At 40.6% G+C, this 15,414-nt stretch overlaps 2 protein-coding genes and 1 long non-coding RNA gene across 3 annotated transcripts in view; 2 read left to right on the top strand and 1 right to left on the bottom strand.

Annotated features, from left to right (window-relative positions):
• LOC131428558 (zinc finger MYND domain-containing protein 11) overlaps positions 1–1,442 on the bottom strand; it is a 63,010-nt gene extending 61,568 nt beyond the window's left edge. The window contains exons 1-3 of the mRNA XM_058592605.1: positions 1,134–1,442; positions 323–1,080; positions 14–233 (exon numbers count right to left, since the gene is read on the bottom strand). Of these exons, the coding sequence (XP_058448588.1) occupies positions 14–233; positions 323–1,080; positions 1,134–1,269 (1,114 nt within the window). The 5' untranslated portion in view covers positions 1,270–1,442. The remainder of the gene's footprint in view (positions 1–13; positions 234–322; positions 1,081–1,133) is intronic.
• Positions 1,443–6,050: 4,608 nt separating this feature from the next.
• On the top strand, positions 6,051–9,842 carry LOC131428828 (uncharacterized protein K02A2.6-like). Its single transcript, XM_058592871.1, has 5 exons — positions 6,051–6,144; positions 6,192–6,699; positions 6,801–7,462; positions 7,548–8,362; positions 8,454–9,842. The coding sequence occupies exons 1-5, from the start codon at positions 6,051–6,053 to the stop codon at positions 9,840–9,842; spliced, it is 3,468 nt and encodes a 1,155-aa protein (XP_058448854.1).
• A 4,430-nt stretch (positions 9,843–14,272) lies between these two features.
• LOC131432410 (uncharacterized) lies at positions 14,273–15,050 on the top strand. Its single transcript, XR_009229857.1, has 2 exons — positions 14,273–14,816; positions 14,915–15,050. It is a non-coding gene; the product is annotated as an uncharacterized LOC131432410 (long non-coding RNA).
• Positions 15,051–15,414: the final 364 nt, after the last annotated feature.

Below are 15,414 nucleotides of genomic sequence, written 5' to 3'. Positions count from 1 at the left end.
GTTATAAACATACCTCCATGGATGATGCCAATGTTGTGAGCTATATCTAAAATATCTCCGCTGAACTCTTCAAGGGTTGTATAACTTGACTCGTTTATTTTTTTGTCCATCATATCGATGGTAACATTTGACCGCAACAATAATGTTTTGCATAATTCCAAGTTGTCGACAACTTCAGAAACACGAGAACGATTATTGAATAGTTTGGTAGGAGAATAAGTATCTTCAGGTAGCTGTAAAATAATGTAAATATTACGAAATTCTATTTTTAAAACTACTGACGGTTTGCACTAGTATTGTATAATATTAATTTGTTATTTACCCAGGATTTGTATTGATCAATGACAAACTTAAGTAGATAGTTTAATTCTGGTTGGCTCAGATTTGGTGGTGGGTTGTACTGATTGCCGTAAACCTGACGGCATGGAAAGCAGTATCGATGCATGAATTCGTCACTGTCCATAATACTATACACATTGGCTTCCGGTTTAACGGTTGGAGTATTTAAACGTACTTCAAGCCGACGATCAGGTGGTCTTATGACACCAACAAACTCTGGTTCATCCGAAGTAAATGTTTGTTTAAAATCCTCTTGTTTCAAATTATGGATGTCGTGTTCACTTTTTACAGAGCTTTTAGTCATATCCAAATTCATGGATAAAGCACTGTTTTTGTTTGAATCTACTGCAGATGTTGCATTCGATATGGTATTTCGATTAGTAGCAGTTGTAGATGGACTCACGGAACGTCTCTCTCGATTAGTCCCATCAGCTATACCAAAAGCCGATATATTAACGCGTTTGTATTTGGTAGTAAATCGCTCCATTTCAAGTTGTTTATCCGTCGAAGTTCTAATACATCCTCGATGGAACACCCGCAAGCATCCACAACATTTTAACATATTACCTTCAAGATGACACTCAAAACAGTAAACATCCGGATGTTCTTCAGGAAAGGAAAAATTAGTAATATCAGGTAATGTGTAATGGTAAACTGATTTTGGCTTAGGTTTCTTAGGTTTCTCTACGATTTGAATTAATCCGTCGACCACTGCGTTGCTCACATACGACTCAATGTTATCTTAAAAAATAGTATTGAAGATTTCAAATAAAGATAGGTAAAGTTTGGCATACCACCAGCGGTAGTGAATATTTTCTGCAAATGTTTGACTAGTCTGGTGTGTTCGATTTCTTCCCCGTTAACTCCACGAATTATTACCCACATGGACTTTAATACATCCAGCGGGGTTTTACGTTGGTAACGTTCCATATTTTGCACTTACGATACTTTATTATGGCAAAACGTTCACAACTTGTATTCTAAATATGCTTAACACTCGTTGAAAAAGATTTTAAGTAAACATGGTTACTACATAAGCCACAAAAACTTATATCGAAAAACTCAAAATAATGATGATTAGGAAAAAGAACGCTAGCCGCCAATAGTTTTGCTGGGAATAAAATTATTATAATTAGGGATGTCGTAATATTGATCGATTAATCGAGTAATCGATTAATAACCCAGATAATCGAGTAATATTTAATCGATTAACTAAAAACTAATATTCGATTATTGAATAATAATAATTAAAAAATCCCATTAGATTTTTTTATCGTGACGTCACACATGAACAAGCATTCATCCTTCAGTCTTAAACAATCATCTTTACACTTTGCAACTAGTCACTTTTATTTAATAAATCTCAAAAACGAACCGTATCCAATTATGAACAAATGTTTCGAAACTCTATTTAGGTGATATGGACCGTAAATGGTCTCATCCAAATTGTTAACAAACTAAAAAATCTCTGTTTACAAACAGTACTGCTGGACTGTCAAAATGTGTTCATTCGATTGAGGTTAGCAGTGACGATAAAAAACCTAATAGTAATAAACGATGAATAATCGAGCAATCGATTAATAACCCAGATAATCGAATAAATTTCAATAGATTAGTTTCAAAGTTATACTCGATTATCAAATAATCGAGTAATATGAAATTTTCGACATCCCTAATTTTAATGCAGCGGTTTGATGCACCAGGGTTGCCACATTTAAATCTGTATTATTCAGCAGAATAATTTGTATTGAAAATCTGTATATGAAAATGATAAGAAATTGAAATAAAACGAAATGGAATTGTTTTTAGAACCCAAATTTAAACACAGCAAAACTTTTTTCCGTCTGACTTTTATGATGTTGTAGATGAAAAAACGTTGGAGGTGATATTTGCGTTTGAGCGTCCCGAAATGATGATTTGATGAAAAACATTAAAAATCCTATCTGAAATCGAAAACTGATTGTGGTGAGATGGATCAACTTTAGTCTTAGGTCGTGTTCAATCTCGTTAATTATTATTAGAAAATGCCCCATCAGAAAGTTTTAACACAGACTAACAGACAGCACACCTAAATTGGATTCTTCAATCATTTTAACGGTCATTTCGATTATTACTTTAGTTGGGACAGTACTCGCATATACAATGATGGCGCCACGTTACCTTATCAAAAACATGCAGTCTGTCATCTAGACTGTGTTTATTTATTTTTCTTTCAAACAACAGAGTCGAAATTCATACGTGATGATCTGTAATGTACTGATTTGTACACGTATATGCGGATTTCATGCAGGCTAGAGATTTAAGACATTTTGCCAAAACTAAATACAGAATTGCGCCTAATTCTCATCCTCCAACGCAATACCAAAATCGAGCCCATGTTTTGTTACGACATTTACTTTCTTCTGGCCAGCCACAACTTAATTTCGGGTGAAAATTATCAACACAATCAAAAATATCATAGATGACTACAAGATGATTTTACATCGGGCCCAATAATGAACTTTTTAAACATTCCGTGCAAAAAAAAAAAAACTAAAATGATTAAATACTACAGCTATTTAAATACCACAAATCATAAAGCGCTATTCACACTAGGCCGTGGCGTATCCGGAACGGGACCGCAACGTGCCGGGATTCATTTGTAAAATATTCTCATCATACCGTGCACTTTCCGTGTCGCTGCCATTGCTAATAGTAACATACACAATACGTTGCATTTGATGTTTTCCTGTTCCTCACGAAAATGGTACATTTTGCAACGAAATATTGGCCGTAATTGCAATTGCTCTGAATGATGAAGATAATCAGCAGTTTAAAAACAAAACAAAAGAAAAAAGAAAGAAGATTTGGATGCACGAACTTTGGCGAAAAAGAGCAGTCGAGGGTGAATTCACCACCTTATATACTAGATCAAGGAATATTTCCGAAGCCTGTTTCAACTTGCTGTTGAGTAAAATTCATCCGTATTTTAGAAGCATGACACTACATTCCGGTTAGCAGTGACTCCCCGAGAAAGGCTGGCAGTTTGATTAAGATATTTTTTTATCGATTTGGTAACAAGTTTTAACATTGTTCTCATTCACCTCTTCGGGCCAGAAAAGATTTCTAACCCTATGTGCGGGGTTGGGAATAGAACCCAGGTGGGCAGCGTGAAAGGCATCGACTTACCCATCATGCTATACCCGCTCCTCTGCATCATCATTTTGAAATTGAATGTTTTGACACTCATCGCCCTATAATTTCGGAAACGGAAATCGGGTCAGGATGAAATGGCACAGTATATTTAAAGACAAAGAGAGCTTCAATTTGAATCATGAATTGTGCAAAACGGCTAAGCCGTTGCTGAGAAATCGACGGGAGTTCCGTTTTTGGAGATTTTCTTCACTATTACCGGTGCTTTCGGAAGCGGAAACCGGGGACTAGTAGTCCCAAAGTTGTTTTATATAATCACTAACTAATAAGATCCGTCAATTAGATAAATTTAGCAGTATATTTTATAAAAATGTGCACCTCGCTTCGCCATCGCTTGTGAAAAAATACACATGAAATTGAAAATTTTCACCAATCGCACTGTAATACCGGAACCAGAAGTCGGATCTGGATCAACTTTTTGGGGACTTTATAAAGAATTTCAAGACCTTTTATTTGCTTTTTAGTTTGTGAAAATTGGTCAAGAAATTTCCGAGAAAATTGATTGCATATTTTTTCATAAAATTTCACATATTTCCTTGTAATTCCGGAACCGGAAGTGGGATTGAATTAAAACTCAGGAAAATTGTATAAGGCTATAAGACCTTCCATTTAAATCTTAGTGGTGCATATCACCCTGTAATTCCGGAACCGGAGGTCGGATCCATATGAAACTTAGGAACTTTGTATGGGACCTCGAGACCTCTCATTTGAATCCAAGTTTGTGAAAATCGGTTCAGCCATCTCTGAGGAAATTGAGTGACATTATTTGCCACACACACACACATACACACACACACACACACATTTTGTGATCTCGACGAACTGAGTCGAATGGTATATGACACTCGGCCCTCCGGGCCTGGGTTCAAAAGTCGGTTCTCACAGTAATTACATAACCTTTCTATGTGAGAAAGGCAAAACGTGTTCAATCCACCTAGCAGTGAGATGATACCTTTTTTATAAATCCGCATGTGTTTTTTGAATGAATATTCTCCGGTGTTTTAGTTCTCATGACATTATTTTAATGACCGTCGATTTAAGCGGCAAATTGAGATTTTAATCACTCATTACTCTGTAATGTTTAAACTGCAAATCGGATCGAATTTGAATCTAAACGTGTGATAATCGTTTGAACATTCCATGATATGTCGAAGTAAGGTCCACTTTAGAGTTTACGGTACTACCAGAACCGGTATTCAGGAACCAGTATAACATAACCTCCAAGTTTGTGAAAATCGGTTCAGCCATCTCTGAGAAAATTGAGTGACATTATTTGTCACACACACACATACACACACACACACACACACACACACACACACACACACACACATTTTGTGATCTCGAACTGAGTCGAATGGTATATGACAGCCGAAGTCAGTTAAATCCACCTCAGGAGTTGTATAGTTTACATTTGATTCAAACTGTTTGAAAATTAGTGTAGACATTTTTGAGAAATCGTAGTGCGAATTGAATTTTTGGATACCTTCCGAATCGAAAACTGAATACCGCTAAAACAGAAGTATGTTTATTTGGTTATCGACTATCCAAATCTACAAACCCGATAAACCTGATAAATTTATGTGAAATGGAAATTTTTATACTAATCACCCTGTGGAAGTTGGATCTGACGAAAAAGCGGGATGTTTTATATGATCTTAAGATCTTTCATTTTAATTGCTTATGGTTCCTAGATTTCATTTGAATCTTAGATCGGTTTAGCCATCTACGAGAAAAATGAGTAACACTAATTTAATTTCGTTTCACATATTATCCTGTAGCTCCGGAAACAGAAGTTGGATCTAAGCGTAATTCAGGAACCTTGTTTGGGAGCATACGACTTTTCATATGAATTTGAGTTTGTAGAACACGGTTGAGTCATCTCCGAGAAAACTGAGTGAAATTATTTATCACACACGCATTTGTTGATCTCGACGAACTGATTCGAATGGTATATGGGTGTTATGTTCATCCAACATTTATTGGTGTAAGTAGTTTAAATCAATATAATTATGGAATTACTTTCAACTCGAAAATGCTGCCATCATGAGGTTTACATGTGTCATATTCAAACAATTATGTCGCTAAAAACGAACCGTGCTAAAATCGGTTCGAGGCAAAATTTCATGAAAAAGTATGCTGTACACAGCCTTCTTGGTACTTAGAAACAATTATATAAAAAATCGTGTTCCACGTTTGTTGGAGACGTGACCATCCCTACAACCCAATAGTAATTGCTGGGCTCACTGGTGGCAGTTCGACTGTCACTCAGTTGATGCACCGACCAGCATCCGGTCTATGTGTCAGAATCAGAATGTAATATGTAGTAGAATAAGTAACACGCTTTTTACCTCTAACTGTGCGTCTATTAATAAAGTCAGTTTTTAATGTTTGGGTCGTGTTATATTCATTATCGGTCACCTCCGAACACACCCACAACAGTGGCGATTTAATTTAAGGATTTAAGTTAAATTGGCGATCAGAAGCTAATCTTTATCACCCACGAGGAAACGAGAAGCATGGCGGAATCTAACCTCAATCCGGAGCATCAGCAACCGGGAACCGGCTTACCTGGCGGTCCACAGCACCCGGAAATGCAGCAAAATCATCTGCGTCATTCAGCTCCATTTTCAACGGTCCACCATCATCGCAACAATCAGCGAATAGCAGCTCATCTTCTACAGAAACCACCTACCAGCTCTTTCAGCAGCTTATGCAGCAGCAGCAGTTATTCATGCAGCAGCAGCAACAACAGCTAATGCAGCAGCAGCAAGATTTCTTCCGGAGTGTCATATCATCGATCAATGTTCAGGTCCCTCAAAACCATGAAATGATTCTCGACTCGCTGGCGAACAACATCAAAGAGTTTTGCTACGATCCGGACGGAAACATAACCTTCGCTACATGGTATGGTAGATACGACGATTTGTTCGAGCAAGACGCCGCACGGTTGGACGATGAAGCGAAAGTCCGCTTGCTCATGCGGAAACTAGGATCAGCAGAACACGAACGTTACGTGAGTTACATCTTGCCGAAATCGCCAAAAGAATACAAATTCAGCGATACAGTGGAAAAGCTGAAAACTCTTTTCGGCACTGCTGAGTCTGTCATCAGTAAACGGTATCGGTGTCTACAGGTAACCAAACAACCGACCGATGATTATGTCACGTACGCTTGTCGAATCAACAAGACTTGTGTTGAATTCGAGCTGAGCAAGCTGTCCGAAGAGCAGTTTAAATGCTTAATGTTTGTTTGCGGACTAAAGTCAGAGGGAGACGGCGAACGCGGCTGCTGACGAAAATCGAAGAACGTGATGACGTCACACTAGAGCATCTTTCGGAAGATTGTCAGCGATTGTTGTGCCTGAAGCGGGACACGGCAATGATCGAGTCATCAGTATCAACGTCATCAGTGAATTTCATCAAGCGAAAACATCAGTTTTCAAAACGTCAACATAAGCCACCAGTGGAGACAGACGGACCAAACAAGAGCAAAAATATTCCCTCTACACCCTGCTGGTACTGCGGGGGAATGCACTTCGTTCGAGACTGCACTCATCGGAGCCACAAATGCAAGGATTGCGGCAACATCGGACATCGCGAGGGATATTGTTTCTCTGCCAAGCGAAATTTCAAGACCAGCCGAAACAGAAAGCACCCAGAATCGTTAAAAACGAAAACCGTAAATCTCCGTATAAATACCGTCGATCAAAAGCGCCGTTTTGTTAAAATTGTACTGAACGGTGTGAAGGTGCGTCTACAATTGGACACGGGGTCTGACGTTAGCATCGTATCGAAACGCTTGTGGGAGAAAATAGGTAAACCACCCACTGCACCAGTAAATGAGCTAGCCTCAACAGCGTCAGGCGACCGATTGCAGTTTTTGTTTAAGTTCAGCAGTCTAGTGTCTTTCAACTGTGAACAACATCACTGTCAGTTTTACGTGGTCGAAAACCCGCTTTATCTTTTCGGAATCGATTTGATGGAAGCATTCGGTCTCTTTTCATTACCTATTAGCATGTACTGCAACAACGTCAGTGTTCCTGCTATCACTTTGCAGTCACTCAAAGCGGCACCCGAGTGTATTTAGAAACGAGTTAGGGTTGTGCACGAAAACAAAAGTGAAATTGGAACGGAAACCAGATGCAACTCCAGTTTTTCGTCCGAAACGTCCAGTGGCTTATGTAGTACACAGCACGGTTGACAACGAACTTGACCGACTGGAACGAGCAAAAATCATCACACCGGTAGACTTTTCGGACTGGGCAGCACCCATCGTCGTTGTCAGAAAAACGAACGGGTCCATTCGCATTTGCGGAGATTACTCTACAGGGCTCAACAATGCACTGCAACCGCACCAGTACCCGTTACCGCTACCGGAGGAGATTTTCAACAAGTTGGCTAATTGTACTGTATTTAGCCGAATCGACCTGTCGGATGCGTTCCTGCAAGTAGAGGTGGACGAAAGTAGTCGTGATTTACTAACCATCAACACCCATCGTGGACTCTACCGGTACAATCGTCTGCCACCGGGAGTCAAAACAGCACCGGGAGCTTTCCAGCAACTTATCGATACAATGCTGGCAGGTCTTCCTCATACGTGTGGTTATTTGGATGACGTCGTCGTTGGTGGTGTCACTACTGAGACACACTGGGAAAACCTTCGCGCAGTGTTTCAAAGAATCAGCGAGTTTGGATTTACCATCCGAGTGGAAAAGTGCATCTTCGCTCAGTCTCAAATCAAATATGTAGGTCATCTGCTTGACCGCAATGGCCTTCGCCCGGATCCAGCAAAAGTTCAAGCCATTAACGAAATGGCACCGCCCACTGATGTATCAGGTGTTAGGTCCTTCCTAGGAGCAATTAATTTTCTACGGAAAATTTGTTCCTCGTATGCGCTGTCTGCGGTATCCTCTTGATGAGCTACTCAAAGCGGATGCAAAATTCAAGTGGACAGCAGAATGCCAGGCGGCATTCATCAAATTTAAGGAGTTGCTGAAATATGACCTACTGTTGACACACTACAACCCTGCACTTGATATAGTGGTGTCGGCAGATGCGTCGTCTGTTGGTGTCGGTGCTACTTTGTCACACAAATTTCCGGACGGCACTCTCAAAGTTGTATACCACGCTTCCAGAGCATTGACAGCGGCAGAGAAAAACTACAGTCAGTCCGATCGTGAAGGACTTGCGATAATTTTTGCGGTGACCAAGTTTCATAAAATGCTGTGTGGTCGTCGCTTTCATCTTCAGACAGATCACGAGCCGTTGCTGAGAATCTTCGGTTCAAGGAAAGGGATTCCTGGTTACACATCGAACCGTTTACAACGTTGGGCTCTTACGCTATTGCTTTATGAGTTCACCATCGAGCACGTTCCGACAGCGAAATTCGGCAATGCTGACATACTTTCCCGTCTGATCAGCCAGCACGTCAGGCCTGAGGAAGATTATGTGATTGCTTCGGTCTCTCTGGAAAATGACTTAAGGTCAGCTACACAAGATGCACTAACCGTTCTTCCTTTAAGTTTTAGGATCGTACAACAGTCTACACAGTTCGATCCTATTACCAAGGCAGTTTATCGTTACCTCCTTGATGGGTGGCCTAAAACCGTTACCGATGCAGAGCTCAAACGCTTTTATGCTCGACGTGAATCACTTACCACGGTACAAGGCTGCATACTATTCGGCGATCGACTGGTTATACCATCGCCCCATCGCAAGCGTAGTCTTCATCAACTTCATCGTGGCCACCCTGGAATTCAGCGAATGAAGGCGATTGCCAGGTCTTATGTTTATTGGCCAACTCTCGACAGCGACATTGTTGATTTCGTCAAATCCTGCCGTCAATGTGCGATGGCTGCGAAAACACCGCAGAAGTCAGCGCCGTTGCCATGGCCTAAATCAACAAAACCGTGGCAGCGCGTTCACCTTGATTATTATTATGGACCGATCGACGGGGAATACTACCTGGTTGTCGTAGACTCTTTTTCAAAATGGCCTGAAATTGTGCAGACGAGAAGTATCACTACAGCCGCCACAGTGAATATCCTCAGAGATCTGTTCGCTCGCTTGGGAATGCCAGAGACACTGGTGAGTGATAATGGATCCCAGTTCACCAGTGCAGAGTTTCAATCGTACTGTACGAACAACGGCATCGAGCATCTTACAACAGCACCATTCCACCCTCAATCGAACGGTCAAGCCGAGCGATTCGTGGATACGTTTAAACGATCGATTAAAAAGATTAAGGAGGGGAGAGCGACAATGTTTGATGCTCTCAGTACATTTCTTCGAGTGAAATTCATCCCTTAAAGCGACAATGCATCGTTAAGGATACGGTGTATGCAAAAGTATTCGTCAAGAACCAATGGCACTGGGTTTCAGGAACAGTTTTGGAACGTGTAGGTCGTGCAATGTACAACGTTCAGCTCGAGAATGGTAAGCTTATTCGGTCCCACGTTAACCAGCTTCAAGATCGTACTGATTCAGAGAGTCGCAGAGTACCAGCATTGACGGATAGAACGAAACTTCCTCTCAGCATTCTACTCGATGCTTGGAACCTTCCGGCCCGTTGCACACCAGATCCATTAGCACACTCAACACCAGTAGCACCCATTCCAAGCTGCTCTAGTTCGAGACAGTCGTCAGTACCAAATACCTTGTTGAGAAGGCCCACCTTGTCATCAGAGTCTTCGTTGTCAGCATCGTCTTCGTCATCTTCGACAACGCCAAGTTCAACATCAGAATTTCAGTCTGCTAATGAAGCCGACTCAGCTGTACAGGTTCCTCGCCGCTCTTCGCGTGTACGAAGAGCTCCGCAATGGTTCGATCCCTATCAGCTGTATTAGAAGGGGAGATGTTGGAGACGTGACCATCCCTACAACCCAATAGTAATTGCTGGGCTCACTGGTGGCAGTTCGACTGTCACTCAGTTGATGCACCGACCAGCATCCGGTCTATGTGTTAGAATCAGAATGTAATATGTAGTAAAATAAGTAACACGCGTTTTTACCTCTAACTGTGCGTCTATTAATAAAGTCATTTTTTAATGTTTGGGTCGTGTTATATTCATTATCGGTCACCTCCGAACACACCCACAACACCGTTGCTCCCAAACATTACTTTGTCAATCAGTGCTCAGAACTCTTACTATTGGAATAAGGCGAAAAGTCGCTTACACAATAATATTAATATCTCCGTTAAAAACGGACGGATTTTGACAATCTATGGCTATTACCGTGCGGAATTTAAGTCTAAAATAATATTCTGTTTTCAAGGTCATTTGTGACAGATTTTTTTTTATTCAATAATATAATATATTTTTAGGCACACTGCTTAAGCTCTAAGATGCCAAGGGTATTTTCTAATCTTAATTAACGACTAACTTAAAACTAGAATAGTATCATTAGATTATGTCGTCTCGGATTTTCGAAAATCCAGCTTTCAGGTGGCGATCGGCAGTGGTCGGTGAATTGAATATTGCATGAGTCTTCCAGATGGCGTTGTTAAATGGCCCCTTTCTTCGGTTCGTGTGGGTCCGCGGGAAATACCCCCAGGCTACGAAGGCCCGGCGGGTGGCCCGCATGCTGGTCATCGACTGGAGCGGTCTTCCGTGGGCGGTGATGGTGAAGTTACGGAAGAGAATGAGAAAATAAGTAAATATTGTGGAAAGTGAGGTAAAAAGGAAGTATGGGAACAAAATGTCTGAAAACTAGAGAGATCTAATTCGTTGTCATCGAGATGGTGAAGAGACGGAGAAAGGGGGAACGGAAAGGTTAGTGACAAAAAAAAAGAACTCCTTAGTTCCAATGAAGATGGTGGAAAGGGACGGGGATCGAGAGAATCGAGCGGATGATAGTATCGAACATATAGGTGGAGATTATACTTTCTGAGCGAGGAATAACACATTACACTTGGATATTAATGTGTTTGAGGAAATGGTATATGAGAAGCATATATGGGCTATCCCGACTCGCCAACACATCCCGAACCGGAACCTCAGGCGGTCTACCTCGGGCCCTAAGGGATTCGACCCTAAGGGTAGCTTCGACCTGGCGTCGCGATACTCTACGCACAACCACACGACATGCTCGATGTCCTGATAACCGTCGCCACAAGTGCAGAGACCGCTCTCCGCGAGCCCACCACGCCGGAGATGTGCGTTGGAAGTGTAGTGATTTGACATGAGCCGCGACATAACACGAATGAAATCGCGACTCACGCTCATCCCCTTGAACCAAGGTTTCGTCGATACCCTAGGGATAATGGAATGTAGCCGTCGTCCCAGTTCGCCATTGTCGCCATTGAGTCTGCCTTTTCATTGCCCGGAATGGAACAATGCGAAGGACCCAGACTAACGATATTGAATAAGACCGTTCAGATAAAGTTCGCAAGTGTTCCCGTATTTTCCCCAGGAAAAATAGGGGACTTTCCTGATTTCATTGCCCAGAGAGCTTCTATTGAGCTTGGACTGTCCGTGACACTGAAATAATGGTCTTTGGGCAAGGTTTCAATAATCTCGAGGGTGTACTGAATAGCTGCTAATTCTGCGACGTAAACTGAAACCGGATCACTGAGTTTGTAAGAAGCGGTGATGTTATGATTGAAGATGCTGAAGCCTGTGGACCTTTTGATATTTGATCCGTCAGTGTAAAACACCTTTTCACAGTTAACTGTTCTAAATTTATTATGAAAGATATCAGGGGCTACTTGAGGGCGTATGTGATCCGGATTTCCACGAATCTCTTCTCTCGTGGATGTGTCGAAAAACACAGTAGAATCAAAAGTATCCGAGAAATGAGCACGGTTGGAAACAAACGAAGAAGGATTAATATTCTGAGCCATGTAATCAAAATACAAGGATATAAAACGGGTCTGAGAATTGAGCTCTACAAGCCTTTCAAAGTTTTCAATCTCTATCGGATTCAAGATATCGCATCGGATAAGCAATCGATATGAGAGATCCCAGAATCGAGTTTTCAACGGTAAGACACCCGCGAGCACTTCGAGACTCATCGTGTGAGTTGACTGCATGCAACCTAAGGCAATACGCAAACAACGATACTGAATTCTTTCCAGTTTAATGAAATGGATGTTCGCGGCGGATCGGAAGCAGAAGCATCCATATTCCATTACGGACAATATAGTTGTTTGGTACAGCCTGATCAGGTCTCCTGGGTGGGCACCCCACCACGATCCGGTTATTGTACGAAGAAAGTTGATTCTTTGTTGGCATTTTTGTTTCAGATACCTAATGTGACATCCCCAGGTGTCTTTGGAGTGGAACCAGACCCCGAGATATTTAAATGTGAAGAACTGAGCTATAGTTCCACCCCCTAGTTGAAGCTGTAATTGTGCTGGTCCTCGCTTCCTTGAAAATACAACCAGCTCAGTTTTCTCCGTAGAGAACTCGATACCCATTTGAATAGCCCATGTCGACAAGTTGTCGAGGGTGTCAATGGTCCTTGGAGATCTGCAGCTTTGGGTCCTCTAATAGACACAACGCTGTCGTCGGCAAGTTGTCTTAGCATGTGTTGATACATTCATCGATGTTGTTTACGTAAAAATTGTATAAAAGGGGACTCAAGCATGAGCCCTGAGGAAGACCCATGTAACTGAATCGTATTGTCAACAAATGATTATGTAAACTGAGTCAAAGGCCCCATTAATGTCTGAGAAAACTGATGCCATTTGTTCTTTACGAACAAATGCCATTTGAATTTCGGTTGAGAGCAACGCGAGACAATCGTTCGTTCCTTTGCCCCTGCGGAAGCCGAATTGTGTATCTGAAAGTAAGCCATTATTCTCGACCCAATTATCTAGACGAAACAGAATCATTCCGTACCGTGTGTGTTAAAGTCTCCTAAAACCAACGTCGGTGCGGGAAGGAGCTCTATGATATCACTGAGCCACCGATGGCTTGAGGCTCCCCAAGTAGCAAATGTAACTTGTTGAACTTTCAAGATGTTTTACAATTGATTTAGAAATGTTATTTATGTTAGATATGTTCAGAAAGATTTTTGAATATTTTCAAATTGGTTGTGCAACTTATCACTGTTAAGTTTCACAATACTACCGAAAAAATTACTGTAGAACAACTTTAAGTACATTTAAAACAATTGTGCAGTAAATCACCAACTTGTTTATGTTTCACTAAAGTTCTGCAAAAAAAATCACATCGTCATGTGAAACGGGAGTAACTATAACAATTGTGCAACTTATCAAAAACTTTCCAAACGGCTGTCATAATTGTAGCGGACACAATATACGTCGAAATTGCTTTAAATCTCTTGTGGAAGAAAAATTAGTGAAATGATTGATGCTCTCCGCAAGGCAAAAATAATTAGCCGAATTGATAGCCTTGCTGTAAAAAATATGTTTCTGCTGAGTCCGCATAGTTTTGGCTGCCTCATGAATTTTTAGCTCAGTGTGTGCAGTTTTCTTCAGTTTTAGAAAAAAACAATGATATAAAATTCAAAACTTGCAAAAAAGTTGTGCAAGATTTATCTGTTTGAATTGAACGCAAAAATTGCAAACATGACATCATTATCATAAAAGTTGCAGGAATACAGCATTACATACGCAATGAAAACAAAAATCAATCAGATAATTTGTATTTGGCTTTCATCTCGCGAAAAAAAATAATAAGCAAACCTGACATCACTTTTCAAAGATATTGAACGAAAAGTTAATTTCATCATAGTTACTCCCATAGTTATATATTACCGCTTGTGCAACTTGTTTTTGCAACTCCAGCGCACGGACTTGCCAAAATAATACCTACAGTGCGTAACACAAAAGTCCGGCCCTCTGAGATAAATGACTATACACACTTAAAACCATTTCTTGAGCTCGGCATAATAAAATGCCGAAACTGATCAGCAACACGTAAATTTGCTGATTGCTCAGTAATCAATACGCATGTTTCTGAACTTCGTTAAATGCATTCACTGATATTTCGGTAAAATGCATCACTTTGCCGAAATTTGGCATAATTGCTTGCTGAATTTATCAGTAAACAACAGATATGCCGACATCAGCAGAGACGTTTGCCGAGATTTCGGAATATGCGCTAGCTGTTGCCGAGATTCAGCACGACAGCTGTCATTTATTGCCGCGTTACATTTTCGCTTCGCATTGTGCGATTATTTTCTAATGAAATTCTCGAGTGAAAAAATGGAGAATCTTCGAAGAAGCGTGGAACCGTGTGGAAAGCGTCCTCGAGACAAAACTTTGGGGGATATGCGAAAAAATAACCCAATGCAAGGAATAATTCAATAGATCAAAGTAAGTTTATTCTTTGAACAATCCGTATATGCATCATTAAATATTGAACATTTTTGTAAGCCGAAAATCAATGCATATTTTTATTTTCATATTTTCAGCTCGACTCAAGGTGGCCGCATCTGGAAACGCCGCTTTTTATTTATGCTACATGTTTTCAGGTAGGCTTTAAGCACTACTGGCAACAAATTTGTAAGCCTCCTTTAAGTGTTAATAAAATGAATTTTTTATCCTGAATGGCGTGTTTATAATGTTGAGAAAATACAAAATTAATTGACTAGATTTTTAATTACTGATGATTCGGTAATTTATTTTTTTCATTTTTTCGTTTTATTGGATTGCCGAATATTCAGTGAACGTTTCACTGAGCAAACAGTAAATCTTATACTGACGATTTCGGCAATATTTGACGTTTGTCAAATTTTAGGGTGCCGAGACGCTCAGTAATTTTATTTTTGCCGAGATGATTGCTGATTACTCGGCTGTGCGAATCTCGGCATTTTTTTGCCGAGACTCAGCTAAAAAAATTAAGTGTGTACTGTATTGTTGTTTAATTCAACTAGAACGTAGAGAATTTCTTTCCGAAATATTAACATGTTAA

The sequence above is a fragment of the Malaya genurostris genome, chromosome 2 (assembly GCF_030247185.1).
Source record: "Malaya genurostris strain Urasoe2022 chromosome 2, Malgen_1.1, whole genome shotgun sequence".
NCBI lineage: Eukaryota > Metazoa > Arthropoda > Insecta > Diptera > Culicidae > Malaya > Malaya genurostris.
The sequence above is the reverse complement of the archived record's forward strand: the minus strand, read 5'-3'. Positions and strand labels throughout refer to the sequence as shown.